At 40.1% G+C, this 21444-nt stretch overlaps 1 protein-coding gene across 3 annotated transcripts in view; it reads left to right on the top strand.

Annotated features, from left to right (window-relative positions):
• The window catches only part of PDGFC (platelet derived growth factor C), a 242797-nt gene that overhangs the window by 120848 nt on the left and 100505 nt on the right, over positions 1-21444 (top strand). For all 3 annotated transcript variants that reach the window (XM_042842158.2, XM_065596482.1, XM_065596481.1), the window contains one exon: positions 11733-11928. In XM_042842158.2, the coding sequence (XP_042698092.2) occupies positions 11733-11928 (196 nt within the window). The remainder of the gene's footprint in view (positions 1-11732; positions 11929-21444) is intronic.

The raw sequence follows: 21444 nt of genomic DNA, 5'->3' as shown, positions 1-21444 counted from the left end.
ATACCTCAGCAAGGGAGATCAAGTCAGTCAGTCAAACTAAGAGTCCCATAGTTTAAATGGAAGGGATCACTCTGAGTGAGGGCTCTTGACTAGAATTTTTTCACCTGCCCCCCTTGATTTGATACAGCTCACGTCTGCTGACTTTAAGGGCACACTGCAAATGTCTATCTGTTCCCATAAGCTTTTGAGGACATGTTGGCTTATAAATAAGGGAGAGTTTTCTTAATTTTGATTGGCTGATTGGGCAAAGACCAATTAATGACTTACTTTTGGTAAAATGTTATAAATTTGTTTATTGTACATGCAACCAAAAATTGTGATTATATTTTTAAGAAATCAAAATAATTACCGTATATACTCGATCATAAGCTGGTTGTTTATAAGCCGACCGACCCCAAGATGGATAAGTAAAAATGGAAATTTTTTTATAACCCATTCATAAGCTGACCCTATAATTCAGGGGTCAGCAAACTTTGGCTCCCGGGCCATCAGGATAAGCCGCTGGTGGGCCGAGATGGTTTGTTTACCTCGAGCGTCCGCAGGCACGGAGATAAACCTAAGTAAACAAAGTGTCCTGGTGCGCCAGCTACTTACCCTGACGGGCTGGGACAGCAACTGGTGGGGATTTTTTTGGGGGGGGAGAAGCTGGGGGTCAGGGGAGTAAGCCCTTTGACCACCCCCCACATGACCCCAGCCCGAGACCCCCACACTCTCCCCATCCCATCCCTTCCCACCTTATCTGGAGAGGGCCAGGGGAGGATGTCTCTGGCCTGGCTGGAGCTGCTCCTGCAGGCTGGGCAGTGTGGCCACAGCGTGCTTTGGTGGGCCGGGCGGCGCGGCCACAGCCTGCTTTGGGGGGTGGGGCCAAGCGGCACGGCTGTAGCCTGCCAGCCCTGGAGCTGCAGCTGCTTCAGAGGCTGGGGGGAGAGCAGCGTGGCCAGAAGCCTCTTCACTTCTGGCTCTGCTGGTTGTGCTGCCTCTCCTTGCTCCCTCTGTTGGGGGGAGGGGCTGTGTCCCACCTCTCCCTCTCTATTTTTTTACTAAAAAAAATCGGCCTATGAACAAGTATATACGGTAATTAACATAGTTGTATCTGATACTTTAGGACCTCTACAATGTGTTGCTGGGTGATGAGATAATATAGCTATGGCTTTTAACTCAGTATTTGCATTATTAACTTTGTAAACAATTTGTTTCTGTTAGTACTGCTCTTTGGAGGGTGACACTTATTCATGTATTCACTAATTTAGAATTCATATATGCTGTTTCCAAAAGCCTCTTTGACGAATCTGTCATTAAGGATTAATTAAAGGAAGAGAGTTGGAAGTGCCATAGAGCTGTTGTGACTAAAAAGAGCTGTTTTTCATCAGTAAGGAAAAAAGGGTATTTCTAAACAGATTGGCCTTCCAATTATAGTATTGTAAAACTCTTTAATATTTTATATATTCATGTGGTGAGCATATTTTCAAGCTGTTAAATATTTCCCATCATGCTGATTACAGGATTGTTGGTTGGAAAAAACCTAAGGTTGATGGTGTACCAGTTTTATTACAAAATCCTCCTCCTATAAATATTTGAGTTTAATAAAATCTGGGTGAATTTCTGACCCCATTGAAGTCAATGGGAGTTTTGCTATCCACTGCACTGGGGCCAGGATTTCACCTCTTATATTAAACCAATAGCAACACATCCACTTATTCTGGTATTGCCACAAGTACTGTACCTCATCTGACAACTATCAAAAGAAATCCCTAAACTTGGCTAAAGTGAAATAGGTATCTAATGGAAAAAATGTTGAGACGTTCCAGATCAAGATGACTTTCCAAAAGAATTTGGTCTGAAATCAAATCTTATAAAGAGTTTACTTTTATTGCAAAAATTCTTAACATACATGTTATGAAAACTCCTTGCTTAATTGCCCTCCTCTCCTTTGAGGAGTATCCAGAGTGCTAGACTGTGGCCTGGCGGAACATACAAGGGTTATAAACTTTGTGCTTGTTCTGTTTCTTTATACAACTTAGAATCAAAGGAAAGTTATCAGTGTATCTAGTAATGATTATGACTCACAGCTCCAGCGTAGGATACATCCACATAGCAGACTAGAAACTTCACTGGGCTCTGCTGCTGGGGTTTTTGCTTGATCATTCTCTTGGGAAAGTGAATTCCCCTTCCCTATCTGGATCCAGCTACCAAAACCCATGGATCTTTTAGATCTCTGTGCATCACAGAGTGGATATCAGACATCTTGTGCCTCTACACTCACTCCTATCTCTCCCTAGTCCCCTCTGTGTCCCTGAGAGTGTGGCTCCTTAAGGAGCCAGCCTGCCGAGTGCTTCCCCCCGTCTGCCACATCCCCCAGAACCTCTCTCCAGAGCAATTCTACAGCATGGAGGGACTGGGTACAAAAGTTATTCATGACTCCGGGTGGGATTTTCAAAAGCACTTAAGTGCTCAAGTTCCATTGACTTTCATTGGGACTTGTGCACCTAACTCGCACCCTCTGTCATTAACTTGTTGTGGATTTCCCATGGAATTGATGATGACAAGCTGCCTGCTGGAGGTGCAGATTCCAGTCCCACAGAAGGGATTCTGTAGAATCCAGAAGGAACATGTCACAGAGGTAGCATTCCCTCTGCCTGCACCTTGCAGCATGGGATTCACAAGTATTTCATCCTCTCACCCCAAGGAGACATTATTTCAGTCTGTATTTCAAACCTCCAATGGTCGGTTTGTGAAAACATTAATGATTTTAAATGTTAATATTCCCTTCTCAGTTTCCTACCAAAGTCCAAGGCTCTAAACCAGACTTCTACTTCACCTCAGCCCTGGTTCTTATAAGGGACTGCTAGATAGATCCCAGTGTATTGAAGACAACCAAAATAAGAGTGTTGTTTACCTGTAAATGATATTTTTGAATCACAGATATCCCAGTTTGTAGTCACATTCTCTGATATTTTAGTTATGCCATTTTTAGAAATTTAGTTAATTTTTAGTGATTGTATTACTCTTAGTACATTTTTAAGTGACCATTGCCTTCTTTTGTTTCATTTAGGAATAGGAACTCTCACTAACTAATTATTATGGCTCCTCAATGTTCTTATCACTTCCTACTGCTATGGCTGCTTCAGCATTCAGGATAAATGTCGGTTCAGGATTTCCTTTGCATTTGGGCTGCTTTACACCCTACTATTAGATAAAGCAGCCCTACAGCTGGTGTACCCAACCATTGGAGGATCACCCCAACATAGTGGGATCCTTGTGTGCTGTTTAGTTATTCCTGTGACATCCCATTGCTCCTCCTGTGGCTGGGAACACAGGGGCATGGCCAGAGCTTTCCTGAACTCTGGCAATTATCAGTTGCAACAACAATCCTTTGAGGTCGTTGATAGATGGTGTAATTTAGAGCAGCTTTTGGACTGTTGTGTTTATGCTTGAGGACTGACTCAGTCCACATTGGCACCAGGTTCAGGGGAGTGCAAAAATGGCCTAACGCCATTGTTTCAACATCCCCTCCTGAGTTGCACTTGCACTCCTTGGCTGTGATTGACAATGTTGTGCCTTTAATGCACAAGCTTTTAGCACAGTTCACCCCGGCAATCTCCTTTAGTCTCCTATTAAATCCCATTTGCCCCGCTCAGGCATTTCTGAGCTGCTCAGACGGTCTGCTCCTTTTCCACCCTTATTTCTGAAACACGTGGCCAGAGCTGAGAGCCCAGAACCATCAGGCTCTTGTACCTTGCAATGCTTAACACATGAGCACACCTCTGATTGGTATACTCTGCTCCTTGTTCTGGCCATATGTTTTTAAGCAGAGTGGGAAGTTCTTCCTGGATTGACTGAGAGAGAGGAGCCAATTGGCAGTAAGCAGGTATGCAATGCTCCCACCCAGCTACAATGAAAGAGTAAGATGAGGAACAGGGGAAGAGCCAGAGGAGGTAAAGAATAAATGGGGGATAAATAAAAAGTCAAATCTCTTTCCAGTCCTGTATAAACTCTATCCAACTCTCTGGAAGTTTCCCCTCAACTCACTTACTGGAACTTGACAACTGACAGGCTTGGTTTATCTGAGAAGCAGATAATGCATTTACAGGTACCTCATTTATTTTTATTTTATTTTCTTGTTCTAGCTCCATTGACAGCTAGAATGTCTTTCTTTACCAAACATTTTTACTCATCACATAAACAACAAGGAGTCTGGTGGCACCTTAAAGACTAACAGATTTATTTGGGCATAAGCTTTCATGAGTAAAAACCTCACTTCTTCTTACTCATCACATGTGTACTGTAATGTAAGGTTTCCTGTGAGTGCTGAGCTTTTGGCATTCTTTTAGTCTAGGGAAAAGTTCTTGAATCATTTGTTTTGGAAAAGAATAAATGGATAAAGCACTTTCAGTCTGTCAAAAAGGTCAAATTTCATGGTTTTATTTGCAAAAAGAACAGGAGTACTTGTGGCACCTTAGAGACTAACAAATTTATTAGAGCATAAGCTTTCGTGGACTACAGCCCACTTCTTCGGATGAACCTCATTAAGGACCTGGGTAATACATTCAGGAGAAATACCTTTTATCCAGAGGTTAAGCATTGTGTGGAACTGGAATAGGCTGCTAAAGGGAGAAATAGAGGTTATAACCATAAATGCATTCACATGATCACTTAAACCCTGAAAACATCTGGATGGACTTACAGGCATTAAATGGATAGACAACTTTCTAAGTGTGCTTCTAAGTGGAGTTTTTTTTCTGTATATTTAATATAAACAGGACATGTTATGTTCTTCTCTAAATACATGCAGATTGAACTGTTGCATAACCTTTAAGTTTTATAGGTTGTAGCTATGCCTATGTATATATTAGTATTTATAACCTTTTCATCAATTTAATTTAATTAAGATTTTTAATTAGGAAGTGAGTTTACCATATTCTTGTGGTTGTCAGATTTTTAGATACATTTCTCAGGATGAAAATAATTGGAGGGTCATCTGTAGATTTCACATATGCAGTTGTATAAAGGGGTATAGGTAACACAAAACCCAGAAAGCAAGCATGCATCAGACTCGTAGCTGTTTAACTCAGAACATCAATGCAACCATATCAGATATCTAAGGTAACTATCTACTGTAAAGTAGCTCTAATGACATTTTGCTTGGTCAATACTTGGATGGCAAATGTCAAAGGAAAACCCCACACATTTCAAAAAGTATTTCAAATAATTCAGAAAGAAGCCACTGAAGAGCACTCCAGAACAGTTTTAATTTAGACTAGCTGAAATTGCATACCTATGTAAAGTTAATTCCTATCCAGAATTGTGCTGGGACATAAAACTTACCCACTCCAGAAAGCAGGTCAGATTTTCTTTGCAGTAAATGAAACATGGGATGAGATAAGGTACATTCTCGTGATTCCTGACAATGCTTTCAGTGACCTGCATTCCACTATGTGAAGAATCCCAAAGAAGTTTAATTTTGAAGTGCATCAGGTGTTCCCACAGTTATATACACTTCCACTTATTTGACCACCTGTACAAACAATCACAAGATGTGTAGAGTACATATAGTATCTGAATATGCAGTCATTCAGAAGGTATATTGTCAATTTAGATGATTACACATACAAAGAGGCTGGCTTAGTAGCAGAGTTTGAGCTTAAAAAGGGCCAGGCTGAATTTGTGACCAATTTTTTGAGTTTGCCCTCCCATTGCACAGAATCCTTCCTCCCCATCTGTGCCGCTGCACCTTTGGATTTCAGTCTGAATGTTCAGGATTCTCCTCGGTGATGTTCACATTCTTAACTATTTTACCTCGCCAAAAATTTGTCATGTCATCCCCATTTAAAAAATATTGATTTTGATGAAGAAGTAATTTATTTACTTTCAGTCTTCTGGCTGTAACATGTGAGATGATAAAGCCTTTTGATTTCTGATTAGGTTAATTTAAATGTTGCCTGTTAATAATTTTCCAGTCTCTATAGTTCCTCAGTCTCTGGCACTGACGATGCTTTGTTTCAACAGTTCAGCTTCAAATGACAACAAAATTGATCAGATTGTACCCCAAATTGGGTGATGGGGACCGAAACAGTCTAATATGGGCCTGGCAGAGAGGATGCTTCCTTTTGAGGCATAGGACTCCTTCCTCTGAGGAAAATCCTACTGTCCAGAGACCTGGTATAAGTATAGGGTTGCCAATTTTGGTTGGACATATTCCTGCAGGTTTCATTACATGACATGATCTTTAATTAAAGATTAATCTTTAATTCCTGGACGGTTGGCAACCGTAGACAAGTAGAAGTGATATCTGGGCAACCAAGAGGGTTGTATTTTCAGCCCTGCTTGCCATTCAAAGACAACAGGGGAAGCCTGGGGTTAGCAGTGTGACATCGGGCACAGTATTGTTAATCTACCGGTCAGGGTGGGAGTACACCAAATAGAGTCAAGCTACTAAATGAGTAGGGAAAGAGAAAAGTTTGCTCAGTCCTTTCTCCTTTTCTTCCCTTCCACCCAGCCTGTCAAGGACCCATTTTTTTGGTCTTCCATTTGTTGTCTTTTGTCACCCCCTTTAGTTAGTTTGTGGTCAATTTGACCTTGAAGGTGTTAATCTATTTGGTATAAAATCAGGCATCGTGCCCAACTCCCCAAAAGGTATTTATCCAGATGTCTTCTCTCACAGGCTTCTCATGTCTTAAGAAATGTTTACTGTATGTCTTAGTCATTATCTGTTTTTAACAATTGCACAGGGGTAAACCTATTACTTTTTTCTCTAGATCTTACCTTTGGAAATAGATTCACATTACAGTAGATTAAAAAGGAGGAAATAAATTAGATAAAAAAATCCTTTGTTTCTCTTTTCAAAATTTCGAAGAGTTGTGTAGTTGGTCAAAATAATTTTTAAAAAAGAAAATTTTAATGGAAATTTCAAATAAAAACCTTGGCAATGAACAGCTGCAGCTTGCAACCCTCCTCCCTCCAGGAGAATGGTGTTGGAAATAATCCGTTTGGCTTGCTAAATTACTTCATTTCTACTATTTCCTATTCCTGACCAGAAGTGCTTGCCTTAACAGGCAGCTCATTGTTTGTTTTGTTTTTAAGTTTTAAGAGACAGAACTCACATTTATAAGAATTATATCTTGTACCATTAATTCTATTGTAGGTTTATCACCTATTAATCCAGAGTTGGTTTTATTCTGTCACACTCTATACAATGAAAGAATGAGAGACTCCTTTACATTTTAGCTTGGCATTATTTTCCAGGCAGTGCTGAACATATACAGAACGATGCTATTCCTGTCCCCTGGATGTCTAAAAGTCTCTTTTACATAGCCCAAATGAGAGTATTTGAAATTCATAAAGGGTTAATGATTAAAACTTAAATAATTGTCAGTGTTAAAGGTAAGGCATGGTTAGCTTTACTCTCAACTTGTTTTATCTACAGGAAGTGTACCTTGTGGGCAGTGCAGAATTTTCTAGATCAATTTTAACCATCTATTTAAATGAATCTGCTCTCACAGTGGCACTCCCAAAGTACAAGCTCGTCCCTTTCATTCTTTCCTCCTACCCTGCTCTCCCTGTCCCCACATCTGATTTTGATTTACTTAATTTTTACCTTATAGGGGAATCATGGCACTTACTTTAAAATAAGTATTGATTATAGTTAGGCTTGGCAGAATTCCAATTTTTATTTATTTTTTATAATTTTGATGGATATTAATCTTTAGTTCAAACATTTTTTTAATCAATTTAAATTTTTGCAGTTGTGCAAAATTATGGGGGAAAGGAAAATAAACATGTCAAAATATACGAAGTAAATATCCTTAAATCAAACTCTAATTAAAGTTCTCAAGTAGAATTTTTCTTACTTTGTCTAGCTATGCATTTACATTATTATTGATGGAAATACTTTTTTCAGTTTGTGTGTATACAATGAAATCATCATCTATCGATATTTACCAATAAAATCTAATCTGTCCAAACTGAAATAGGGGTGAATAGGATGAGTATTTGCTGTAATTTTAACAAGTGTCAAGACTATTGTTTAAAGAGAGAAGGTGGGTGAGATAATATATTTTATTGGACCAACTTCTGTTGGTGAAAGACACAAGCTTGTAGGCTTACATAGAGCTCTTCTTCAGGTCTGCTCTTTTGAAACCTAGTGCCCCAATGGGGGAAGAGACTTCCTTGAAATAGACAGGATTGTGCTTGTCCAATTAGTGGTTTGAGTTTTAGTTACAGACCCAATGGCTGATCTGGTGCCTGGTATGATTATTCATTTCCATTTTACCTATTCAGTTAAGGGGTCAGTATAGTGTAGTGCTTTCAGAATGTTTGGAATCCTGTTATTTTCTGTGGTGGACATTCTACCTTGATAAATGTTTAAATTAGGTGATTAGTATCTGGTATCACATTAAAGGAAACTGCTGCTAGCCTATTTCTCAGAATGGAACATCCTGTAACAAACAGCAAGTTTGTGATGTTATTGCCTAATAACTGGTGAAAATGACATCACCACATATTCACAGACCCCTTAGGCGTAGTTATCTCAGTTTTTCTCTACACAGTATTCTTTTATCCTAATTTTCTTTTACCACTGATCTACAGCTATGTCCATCCTGTTCTGAAACCACCAATGTGTTTTCCATTTTTCTTACATTTTTCCACCCACACACACGTAAACGAACATGTGTTGTCAACCATCTTGTCTGCTATTTCTCTCTGACTAAAACAGTAGGATGTCTCAGCTGCTTCAGTTCCTGCTGGTCCTTAAACTGGTTGTTAGAAGACGTTCATTGAAACTTACTGCCCACATTGTCCAAAGCTGCTCTTATTTTTTTTAATTGAAAAGCAGATGGTGCATAATAGAGAATTAATGTAAATAACTTGGAAGTTATGCAGATGGTAACCATGAACTCAGCTAAATTGGATCACTCCCTTTTAAATCCTGATTTTGATTGATTTATCCCTAAAATAACTAGGATATGATATGTCTTCCTGTGAAGCGACTTTAATACTTTTGGCTCAAATCCAATGTGAAAGGTGCTAAGTATTCTTAGCCATATTCCTGTGACATTGTTCTTCACACCCACTTTGTTCAAAAGAGGTTTCAGAAATGAATCTGCATGAACAGCCAATTAGTCTTGCTAGAAGAGACTATTTTTTCAGACTCTGGTTGGCATGCATTTGTGTACGGTGAATGAGAAGGAATACTACACCATATCTAAAGACAAATAGCAAGCTTTATTCTCCAGTGACTGCAATTTACTTGCCTTTGTAGTCACATAAAATATTACTCTTGAAAGAGAAGAAATTCTACTATGCAAGAACAAATATTTAAAATGGAACAAGCAATGCGCAAGAGAAGCTGACGTGTTCATAGAACAAGGCTATATGCTAAAGCAAATATATTTTTACATTGTAAACAGATTATGAGTACAAGGAACTGGAGGTGCTGAAACTTCCATTGACTAAATTACCCCATCATTTTTCTTCTGCCCCTTTTTGGTGAATTTGCTGTAATCTTTTGATGAGCCAATATTTTTCACTCCTAACTTGCAGCATTCTTTACAGGATAATCTTGAATATAGAAAAGAAGGGAGAGGCACCTTAGTTTTCTCAGGATATACACGTGTACTGTAAAACTTAGTATTAATGGCAGTTTTGTGCACATTTGAAAGGAAAATGAATCTCTAAATATGATATCAAAAAGTGTGATGCTTGATATAGTGACATGAATGCCACAGTAACAAGGTTGAGACATAGGCAAAATAGCAGGCCATTATGTACTTTGAAAATAGCACTCTCATATAATCTCTGGTAATGTCATCTTTATTACTGTTGGCTCCAGTGTTTAGTGTGGAAATCTCAGTTTATACCTTATTGAAGAAATGCTCTGTGACTCAGCCAACAAAAAAGCAGACAAAGAGTCTAAATTAGGACATTCCTCATTGCATTCTGTTTCTTTTTTATTATTATAGGCTGTGCTATTTTAGTTGTACACAAGACTGACAGTCATCTGCAAATTGTGTGTAGATGTTCAGTAAAACCACAGTTTTCTTTATCAGTTTTATGCGAGTAGCAATTCAACTTGAAAGAGAATTTACTATTCTTGTACCACAAATAAAAGGCTTTAGTCCTTCAGACTTTAAATTATATTTAATTACAGATTAATTCCTCTGAAATTGTAATGCTATTACTGTACTCTGTTCCCTCTGAAATACATTCATTCTAGCTGTCAAAATTTAGCTGTGGATCTAAAAGAAGGATTACAATTACATTGTAATTTTCTTCACTATAAACCAAAGGGTAAACATTTTACTATAAAATACATAATTGAAAATATGTATTAGCATTTTTAAATAAAAATAAAATATTATAGGATAAATAGTGAATTGTAAGAGATTATTCCTCTGGAAACAAAATTAATAAATAATTTTCATAAAACAGTATGGCACAGTATAAAACTACAAGAAAAAAGTTACTATAATGATCAGTATGTGCACCACTCCCCTCTATTGGGTGGGATGTCATATTTGCTTATGTGTGTGATTTTTGTCATCCTCTAATCAGTGGCTAGTTCACAGAGGATGGAAATCCTACTACTATAGCTAATGAAATTTCTTCTTTATCTATCTTTTGGGGACTCTGATTTTGGGGCTACAGGACTCGTATCCCATAAAATTAAAAATCTATCCAGTTTTGTCAGCATCTGTTCGCAGTTACTAACTTGTTACAAACTAATGCCTAACTATTGAATATGAATTTATGTGAATTTCAGATTCTTAGGAATAAAATTTGCTGTAATAGTGTGTGTGTACATCACCACTCTCCAGTGCAATAATTTTTTTTTCTTCCCATGATTCCTTATAGTAGTTAGTTCCCAACTTGAAATAGGTAATCTTTGCAGTAGGGTCCTGTTGCTGTGTGCTTTAAAGGGCAAAGATAGTTGGTGGTTTATTCATTTCATGATTCGAATGCTGTCTTATGATAAGCCAAGCATTTCAGTTTCCAGTGCTTTATGATAGGCTGACACCTGTTGAGAGTTTGAGGCAATGACCCTCTATGAGGAGGGTTCGCCATCATTTAAGGGTAATATGCTGCTTTAAATGCATCCATAAATGCCTTGCTTCACACATTAGGAACTTTCTAAAACTATGACCTAGAGTATTCCCTGTGTCTGAGCAGCCCTAAAGCCAGCATAGTCAGCCGTAGGAGGAAACCACCAGTTTAGGGATAACCTCTATTGGGGTGGAGTCAGTATAACCGCTCCAACATCATCCGTTTTTCTGTGGCAGGCATAACCAGGGCTTTCCTAAACTTCAGTGACCTCTTGTTGTTGTAATGGCCTATGGGGCCATTGCAACCTGAACAGTTTAAATAGTCCTTGTGGCTGCTTTAATTTTTGCCAGGGGACTGTCCCGGCACACAGCTTGCCTGGGATCAGGGGAGCACCCACTGCAGATGTCCCGCTCCTGAGTTTCACTGTGCTCTCCTCACCTGAGAATCTGGGTCTGAGCATTTTACTTGGAAGCCAAAAAAGAAATATGTATTTTCTTCTGCAGTCTACTATGTTGTTTTTATATAAATCTTCCTAGACCCAGCAATCCTTGCCAACTGCACCTCCCCTCCCCCCCAAAAAACAACAACCAACAACAACAACAAAAGCTTTTGATTGTGCGGGAAACAAACTGTTGCAGAAAAATAATAAAGGCTTAACTATATCTGGCTTTGTGTATGTCTCTCTATTATAGGAGTACAAGATCCCCAGCATGAGAAGATTATTACTGTGTCTACTAATGGAAGTATTCACAGTCCCAAGTTCCCACACGCTTACCCACGCAACACTGTACTGGTATGGAGATTAGTAGCAGTAGAGGAGAATGTGTGGATACAGCTTACTTTTGATGAAAGATTTGGGCTTGAGGACCCAGAAGATGACATATGCAAGTAAGTTACTTAGTTGATATACAACTTGAAGAGGATTTGGTGACAGCTATGTTGGCACTATCAAGTTTGCCAAAACACAGCACTTGCACAGTAATAAAATGTATCTTAGTAATATGTTGTCTTCAGATTGATGTCAGAAAATTATCTACACTTACAGTAAAAAGCTTTCCCCCCCCTTTCATTTAACATATAAGCCATAGAATTATGCTCACATTAAAACGTTCCAACTCGTAGACTCTCAAAAGCAGACAGGCAGCTTTGAAAATCCAGAATGACATGCCTAACCTCAACCAAAAAATATATATAGTCATATCTGGGAGGAATACAGCTTCTGTTTAGCAGTGCAGAGCAACAGTACACAGTTTAGTGCAGGAAGTAAAGAAGAAAGTATCTCCAGTTGGTTCTGCAGAGGAAATTTGCATAGGCATATTACCTCAGATGGAATTCTGATCAAGGCATTAGAATGTAACACCGTTATTCTAATAAAAGTATCGTACAATCTTATAATATCCACAAATGGTCAGGATCTCATTTCTGTATGAAAAATGGCATGTGAAGATACAGTGCTCCTTGACATTGACTCAGAGACATTAAGGTCAGAAGGGACCATCATGATCATCTAGTCTGACCTCCTGCACATTGGAGGCCACAGAACCTCACCCATCCACTCTGGCTGAGTTACTGAAGTCCTCAAATCATGGTTTAAAGACATTATAGAAAATTCACTATTTATGCTGGTTTAAACCTGCAAGTGACCCTTGCTCCATGCTGCAGAGGAAGGTGAAAAACCCCCATGGTCTCTGCCAATCTGACCTGGGTGGAAATTCTTTCCCAACCCAAAATATGGTGATTAGTTAGACCCTGAGCATGTGGGCAAGACCCACCAGGGAGATACCTGGGTAAAGAATTCTCTGTAGTAACTCAGAGCCCTACCCATCCAGTGTCCTGTCCCTAGCCATTGGGGATTTTTGCTACTGGCAGTCGCTGTTGGGCCACATGCCATTGTAGGCAGTCCCATCATATCATCCCCTCCATAAATGTATCAAGCTGTCTTGAAGCCAGTTAAGTTTTTTGCCCCCACTGCTCCCCTTGGAAGGCTGTTCCAGAACTTCATTCTTCTGATGGTTAGAAACATTTGCCTAATTTCAAGCCTAAACTTGTTGATGGCCAGTTTATATCCATTTGTACTTATGTACAAATTGGTGCTTAATTTAAATAACTCCTCTCCCTCCCTGGTATTTATCCCTTATGTATTTATAAAGCACAATCATATCTCCCCTCAGCCTTCTTTTGCTTAGGCTAAACAAGCCAAGCCATAACACTGTTTCATAATCATTCAGAGAGAATTGTTTCATGTACTGGATCACCAACACAGCTTTCTACAGGAACCATATCTTACTAAGTATGTTTAGCAGCCTGATGCTGGTGAAGGCTTGTCCACGAGAGACTTAGCACACAGCAAGTTGGGTAGAAAATCTACAGTGCGCTAAGTCACTCAGTCACCATATGGACCCTGGTACCACACACTGAAAGTTCTATAATACACTTTGGCTGTAGGTTCATCGAAGTGGACTGTGGAAATTTTAGTGTGTGGTAGCAGGGTCCACACAGCCAGTTAGTGTGCAGCAGGCTAATGCACTGTAGATTTACACCTCAGCTTGCTGTGTTCTTAATCGCCAGGTAGGCGAAGCTCCTAATTCGTGAGATAGACAAGATTGCAGTGCAGTGGGATATGGTGGCAAAACAAAAAAAAGGCATATATGGATAATGATACTTCAACTGGGTTATTTCATCTGAGCAAAATATTGAACATGTCATTGCATTTATGTGTTCATAGACAGATATTTATCAAATAGCTCCTTCTTACTGTGAGCTGTTTACCCTATTCTCTCTTGATTTTGTGACTTGTTTTATTTATGTCTTCTTTACCAATATTTTGTTACAAAATTTAAATTCTAAATGAGGATATTTTGCACTCATCTTTATTTTGTTTTCTTTGCTTGTTTTTTCTCCTTTCCATAACTAATATACAAATGTACACCTCTGAAGGGAGTAATTCTTTCCTCTTATTGCATCCTTATCAGACATACTATGTACTGTACAGCATATGTTTGCTGAAATGTGTGCACTCCCTTTGCACAATATTTTATATATACATATTTCCAAGTGAAAACTTAGCTTGCTTTTTCTTTTCTTTGCATATGGCAGAGTGAAGTGACAAGTGAAAGAAAATCCAAGTAAGGTGCTTCATTTGTCCACTTGCAAAGAAAAAGTAAGACAAGTTGAAATGTTCTTTTAATTATTTAACTTGCCAGCTATTGAGCAATATTTTTCTGGGAGTACACTTATTCTGAGTAAACAGTTATTGAATGCAAACAAATATTAGTGGTGAAATTTAAAAAATCCCAAAGCAAAATCTGCATTCACAAAAATACTTACAATCATTGCATGCTCAAATTTGTGCATGCTAGGGATGTTGATTAATCACAGTTAACTCATGTGATTAACTCAAAAAAATTAATTGTGATTAATCGCACTGTTAAACAATAAATACCAATTGAAATTTATTAAATATTTGTGGATGTTTTACTACATTTTCAAATATATTGATTTCTATTACAACCATGAATACAAAGTATACAGTGCTCACGTTATATTATTATTTTTAGTACAAATATTTGTCCTGTAAAAATGATAAAATAAATAGTATTTTTCAGTTCACATTGTACAAGTACTGTAGTGCAATCTCTTTATCGTGAAAGTGTAACTTACAAATGTAGATTTTTTTTTTGTTACATAACTGCACTCAAAAATAAAACAATGTAAAACTTTAGAGCCTACAAGTCCACTCAGTTCTACTTCAACCAATCACTGAGACAAATAAGTTTGTTTATATTTATAGGAGCTACTGCTGACTGCTTCTTATTTACAATGTCACCTGAAAGTGAGAAAAGGCGTTCACATGGCACTTTTGTAACCAGCATTGCAAGGTATTTACGTGCCAGATATGCTAAACATTTGTATGCCCCTTCATGCTTCGGCCACCATTCCAGAGGACATGCTTCCATGCTGATGATGCTCATAAAAAAAAAAAGTATTGATTAAATTTGTGACTGAACTCCTTGGGGGAGAATTGTATGTCTCCTGTTCTGTTTTACCTGCATTCTGCCTTATATTTCATGTTATAGCAGTCTTGCCTGATGACCCATCACATGTTCGTTTTAAGAACACTTTCACAGCCGATTTGACAAAACCCAAAGAAGGTACCCATGTGAGATTTCTAAAAACAGCACTCGACATAAGGTTTAAGAATCTGAAGTACTGTCCAAAATCTGAGAGGGACGAAATGTGGAGCATGCTTTCAGAAGTCTTAAAAGAGCAACACGCAGATGTGGAAACTACAGAACACGAACCACCAAAAAGGAAAATCAACTTTCTGCTGGTGACATCTGGCTCAGATGATGAAAATGAACATGCATCACTCCACTCTGCTTTGGATCGTTATTGAGCAGAGCCCATCACCAGCATGGATGCATGTCCTCTGGAATGGTGGTTGAAGCATGAAGCACAACATATGCATCTTTAGCGCATTTGGCACGTAAATATCTTGCGACGCCGGCTACAACAATGCCACGAGAACACCTGTTCTCACTTTCAGGTTACATTGTAAACAAGAAGGGGACAGCATTATCTCCTGCAAATTGTAATCAAACTTGTTTGTCTGAATGATTGGCTGAAATAGGACTGAATGGACTTGTAGGCTCTAAAGTTTTACATTGTTTTATTTTTGAATGCAGTTTTTTTTTCAGGGCTTTGGAGTGGAGCCCGGAGCTGGAGTGCGGAGCAGTGGAGCTGAAGGTTTTGCCTGGAGCTGGAGCGGAGCCGGAGCACAGCTCCAAAGCCCTGTTTTTTGTACATAACTCTACATAAGTAAGCTTAACGGTCATGATAAAGAGATTGCACTATAGTACTTGCATTAGGTGAATTGAAAAATACTATTTATTTTGTTTTTTTTACAATACAAATATTTGTAATCAAAAATATAAAGTGAGTATTGTACCCTTTGTATTCTTTGTAACTGAAATCAATATATTTGAAAATGTAGAAAACATCCAAAAATATTTAAATAAATGGTATTCTATTATTGTTTAACAGCACGATTAATCACGATTAATTTTTTTTAATCGTTTGACAGCCCTAGTGCATGCAAACCAGGAAGTTGTACAGGAAATTACCTGATGCGCAAATGTAATTGGTGGTTGTGTAGTGAATGTATATTTTTGAGGGTGTTTTGGCTTTAAAAGTTAGACCTAAGTGCTCAGAGAAAGTGAAATGTAAGTGATTAATTTAATTTCTAAACAAAACCAAAGAGAACAACCAACATGCTGATTTTAATATTCTAATTTAAAATAAAACTTAAAATACTACTACTACTACTAATAAAACTAAATAAATGAAGGAGGAGGATATCAACTAACTTATCTGGTGTGAAAGGAAGATAAATAGCTATTTAAGTCAAATTCAGGAAGTATTGAAATGTGATTAAAATATTACTATATTAAATGGACCCTGAAGGTGGCAGTTGCCATGGAGAATTATCTGCATCCACTTCAACTGCATTAACGGTGCTGGGTGTACCTGTGTTACCAGCTTTGCCCATTACTTTGGGGTATGCTCATTTATTAGGGTTACTCTTCTTGTAGTAACCCACTTGATGAGCAAACCCCACAGGATTTTTGGGTGCTGCAGGGATCTTTTAGCTTAGGTACAAGGAGTGTTGCTGCAGAGCGAATGATGAAACTAAAAAACACCGACGGGGGGACGGGGGGGGAGGGGAGGAGAGAGAGAGAGAGAGAAGCAGCCAGCTTAATCACAAAAGTTATTTATTGCCAGGTAATAACCATAGGGGAGCCAAACAAACAAAACAGTAATAATATTAAATCTAACTTTAATTTGATTATAAAAGTCAGGTTTACAAAACTATAACTGATCACACAAGTCAGGGTCAGAAGGTTATACCGAGAGAGAGAGAGAGACAGATGGGTTCTCACCTCTCTATGAAGCTTGAATTGATCGGGGCCCTAGGTGTGGTGATAGCTGAGGGTCCAGAATGCTGGAGACAGGCAGAGCCCCCAGCATAACCAGTCAGGAGAAGATGAAGTACCAATGGAACTGATGCAGATTTTGGATCCAGGCATCAGAACACTTACTTGATCATGGATAGGGGGTTTTGCAGAGAAACAACAATGGTTCAAGGGAGAACACTAGATTTGTTTATGTAAACAAAGGAGAATACCGAAGTTGTTTTGTTCAGGCTAGACAGTAGGAGCTGATCATTCCTAGCTTTGGCAGTGTTTCTTGGTGGGAGCTCACAATGCAGTTAGGGAGCTTCACTATTTTGGATAACCAAGAAAGGATTTATTCCTAGAATTGGTCTGATAACTACTGAGCTGGGTGTGTGCAGGCGTGGGTTCATTAACATCTGGAGCAGAGATCTCCCATCATGCAGTGCTTCCCTGCTTTTCTGGTCCCAGAGTTCCATGCGGTTCTTGCCTTGGAATCGCTGTTCTCCATTCTGTATGCTAATGGAGATGCAGATAAGTCTAGGGGAGTTTCCTTAATACTTATCCTTATCCCACGGGTTTAAGTGTGTCTCCCACTGTCTTTTAATTGTTTTTTGTAAGTCTTTCTTCTGATGTAGATTTGGTTCAAAGCAGAGGCTTGGGGGGGGCTTTCGCTCTGGTTCCCCAAGAACACAGAGCTGCTAGCTAACACCTGTATTGGATGGTGGTGTAGTAAACTGGCACAGCTTGGAAGAGTTCTGATTGTATTATAAGGAGATCTGGGTCTGAGTGTGTTATCCCTTTGTGTATTATCGAAGGAAAGAGATACATGTGTAACTTGATGTTTGAATCTGTCTCATTTCAATACAGAATTTTTTGCCATAGGTACTGTCAGTAGTGAAGTCAGATATGAGAGCAGTCTGTGGATTTAATGATAGGGGAAAGTATAGGTTTAGGTGGTACCCTGAATGCAAGTGTTCAGAGGTTGTAAAAGGGTACAACGTGGTTGTTAAATTTTACAAATGTGATATTCTATTGGGGGAGTAGGCTAAGTGTTTGATCATAGGACAAGTTCAAAGCACTTGTCCATTATAGTGAAAAGGCAGAATGGGAGTGGGTGTGTTATGGGCATACTGGGGCATTGCTGAAAGAGGGAAGAGTTAAGGTTGTGTGGATGGTTACCTTAACTCTGTATTTCCTACTTTTCAGCAGTTTGAATTTTGCTGGACTCAAATGTTCTGGAAGGGGACAAGCTATCACTGAGCAACCTTAACTCTACATTAGCACAGGTTTTTTTGCCATTTCATTTTCTATTTTTTTAAACAAAAAGCAATGTTTGTTCGTAGGAGCTGGTGGTCATTTAGGAAGTTTAGATGTCACTTAGGTTTGCAGTTGCTATGCTACTGTGGTGAGACAAAAATCTAAAACTAAGCTTTTATATAGTGCTTTTCATCAGTAGATCTCAAAGAACTTGACATCATTATCACCATTTCTAGATAGGAGAGTGAGGCACAGAGAAGTGAAGTGACTTGCCCAATGTCAGCCAGCAAGCCAGTAGCAGAACTTAGGAATAATCCCAGTTCCATCTGTCTTTCCACTAGGCCACACGGTTGCTATGTGATTCCTCAGTGCTCCTCCTAGCTCTTGTACATTTGCTACAGTGAATTGGATATATTGGTCAAGCTTTGAAATGTTTGCAATGTGCAACTGCTAACAGAGCATGAAAGAGAAATGTTATCCATGGTCTGTGTCCTGAAACACTGATAGTTTTATTACATGGTTATTATAATAATTTTAAGCATGTGAGAGAAGACTGGTATATGTCTCCTCTTCTCCACCCCCTTCCTCACCATTCCCTGCAAAATATAGTCTCCCTCTCTCCTTCTAATCCTATTAAGCCATATGTAAGAAGTTGCTGCTTGGTGCCTCCAGCACTATGCTGTTGCGTACACATGTCACAGGCAGTAGCTTACTGGAGGGCTGCACATTACCTTGCTTAGGTAGCCCAAGCTGCACACTGAGTTGGGCCTCTCACTCCCACTACTGACCCAGCTGGTCCTCCTGCCTGTACTTTAGCCAGGCTTTCCCAGCGAAGCCCCTGGTCTACCCAGTCTGCCCCTCCTCTAAATCGGACCCTGTCCTCACACATTCTTGCCAGCTCCTGCCATCCCACACAGGGGTGATGTGTATCTTAACTATTCATTTTTGGATTTCAGGTGTTTACATTTCTGTTACCTTTCTCCCCTCCACCCCAGATCCCAGGTCATCTGGAGTGGCAGGGAGAGGGGCTCACACACTCCAAGAGAAGCAGGATTCTCCAGAATCCAGAACACACAACGAGGAGGGAGAGAAGCTCAGACCTTTATGGAGCGGTAGGGCTCCTCCAGATCCCAGCATACACATGGAGACAGAGAATTCAGGGCCAACAAGTCCCACTACCTCTAACCCCCCAACTTCCTTTTCTCCCTGTCACATTCCTCAACACCTCCTGCCTTCCTCTTTCCCACTCCCCCAATCCCTATCCCTCAGCCTTTTACCTGAGCCCCCTCAAACCCTCTTTCCTCCCCTACCACCATTTCCATTTATCTCCCTCCCCAAAATACCCCCATGCCTTACTGCAGACCCAAACCCTCTTGACCAGGGTGGGTTTCAAAATTGCTAGAATCTGTGAAATTAATGAATCATAGAATCATAGAATATCAGGGTTGGAAGGGACCTCTGGAGGTCATCTAGTCCAACCCCCTGCTCAAAGCAGGACCAATCCCCAACTAAATCATCCCAGCCAGGGCTTTGTCAAGCCTGACCTTAAAAACCTCTAAGGAAGGAGATTCCACCACCTCCCTAGGTAACCCATTCCAGTGCTTCACCACCTTCCTAGTGAAAAAGTTTTCCCTAATATCCAACCTAAACCTCCCCCACTGCAACTTGAAACCATTACTCCTTGTTCTGTCACCTGGTACCACTGAGACAGTCTAGATCCATCCTCTTTGGAACCCCCTTTCAGGTAGTTGAAAGCAGCTATCAAATCTCCCCTCATACTTCTCTTCTGCAGACTAAACAATCCCAGTTCCTTCAGCCTCTCCTCATAAGTCATGTGCTCCAGCCCCCTAATTATTTTTGTTGCTCTCCGCTGGACTCTTTCTGATTTTTCCACATCCTTCTTGTAGTGTGGGGCCCAAAACTGGACACAGTACTCCAGATGAGGCTTCACTAATGTCAAATAGAGGAGAATGATCATGTCCCTTGATCTGCTGGCAATGCCCCTACTTATACAGCCCAAAATGCCGTTAGCCTTCTTGGCAACAAGGGCACACTGTTTACTCATATCCAGCTTCTCGTCCACTGTAACCCCTGGGTCCTTTTCTGCAGAACTGCTGCCTAGCCATTCGGTCCCTAGTCTGTAGCAGTGCATGGGATTCTTCCGTCCTAAGTGCAGGACTCTGCACTTGTCCTTGTTGAACCTTATCAGATTTCTTTTGGCCGAATCCTCTAATTTTCCTAGGTCCCTCTGTATCCTATCCCTACCCGCCTGCGTATCTACCACTCCTTCTAGTTTAGTGTCAATGAAATGCTATTTTGTTGGGGGGTTTTGTCCTGGGAGCTGTAACTCAGGAATTCCTTGCTCAGATGACCCCACATTTGGATCACTAACCCTACCCTGTACTCCCATGAGGCACAGCACAAATTGCAAAACAATCCGTGGAAGCACACAGATTTTGAGTACTAAGAAGAGTCATCTTTTTAAGAGAAAAGGCTTCCCAACCTTAGCTAGAGCAGAGCTGATGCTCCCTTATAATTGTCACGGAGTGTGGGGTAGACAAGGCCCTGCACCCCCGGTTTCCTGTGATTCACCATGACTCTCAGCCAGCCAGTAAAACAGAAGGTTTATTTAGGCGACAGGAGCACAGTCCAAGACAGGTCTTGCAGGTACAGACAACAGGACCCCCCTCAGTTAGGTCCCTCTTGGGGGGCCAGGGAGGCCAGAGCCCCATTGGGAGGCCAGAGCCCCATCTGGGTTCCCCTCCATTTTCCCAGCCAACTCCAAACTGAAACTCCCTCCAGCCGTCTCACCCAGCCTCCTCCCAGCTCCTCCCCCAGCCTTTGTCCATTTCCTGGGCAGAGTTGTCACCTGTCCTCCAACCCCCATCCTGGTTCTCATGTTACATGCTCAGGTATCTTTCCTCAAGGAAAGTCTCCCATCCCCAATGCAGACAGTCCCAGCAAAACTCCCCTGCAACCTTCCCAGGCCAATACTCCCCACTCAGTATTCAAAGAACACATTAAGAACAGTCCCAGTTCGTCACAATAATATTGTAAGAAATTTAAGGGAGAATGGAAGGGAGGGCAGTCTCAGAGCAGCGTTAAGTAGCCCACTCATTTCAATGAGGTGTTCTCAGCGGAAAGAGAATACCCAATGGAGATGAATACAGCCTGAAACAGTAGCTCTGTTTAT

Source organism: Chrysemys picta, chromosome 5, assembly GCF_011386835.1.
Source record: "Chrysemys picta bellii isolate R12L10 chromosome 5, ASM1138683v2, whole genome shotgun sequence".
Lineage (NCBI taxonomy): Eukaryota > Metazoa > Chordata > Testudines > Emydidae > Chrysemys > Chrysemys picta.
The sequence above is the reverse complement of the archived record's forward strand: the minus strand, read 5'-3'. Positions and strand labels throughout refer to the sequence as shown.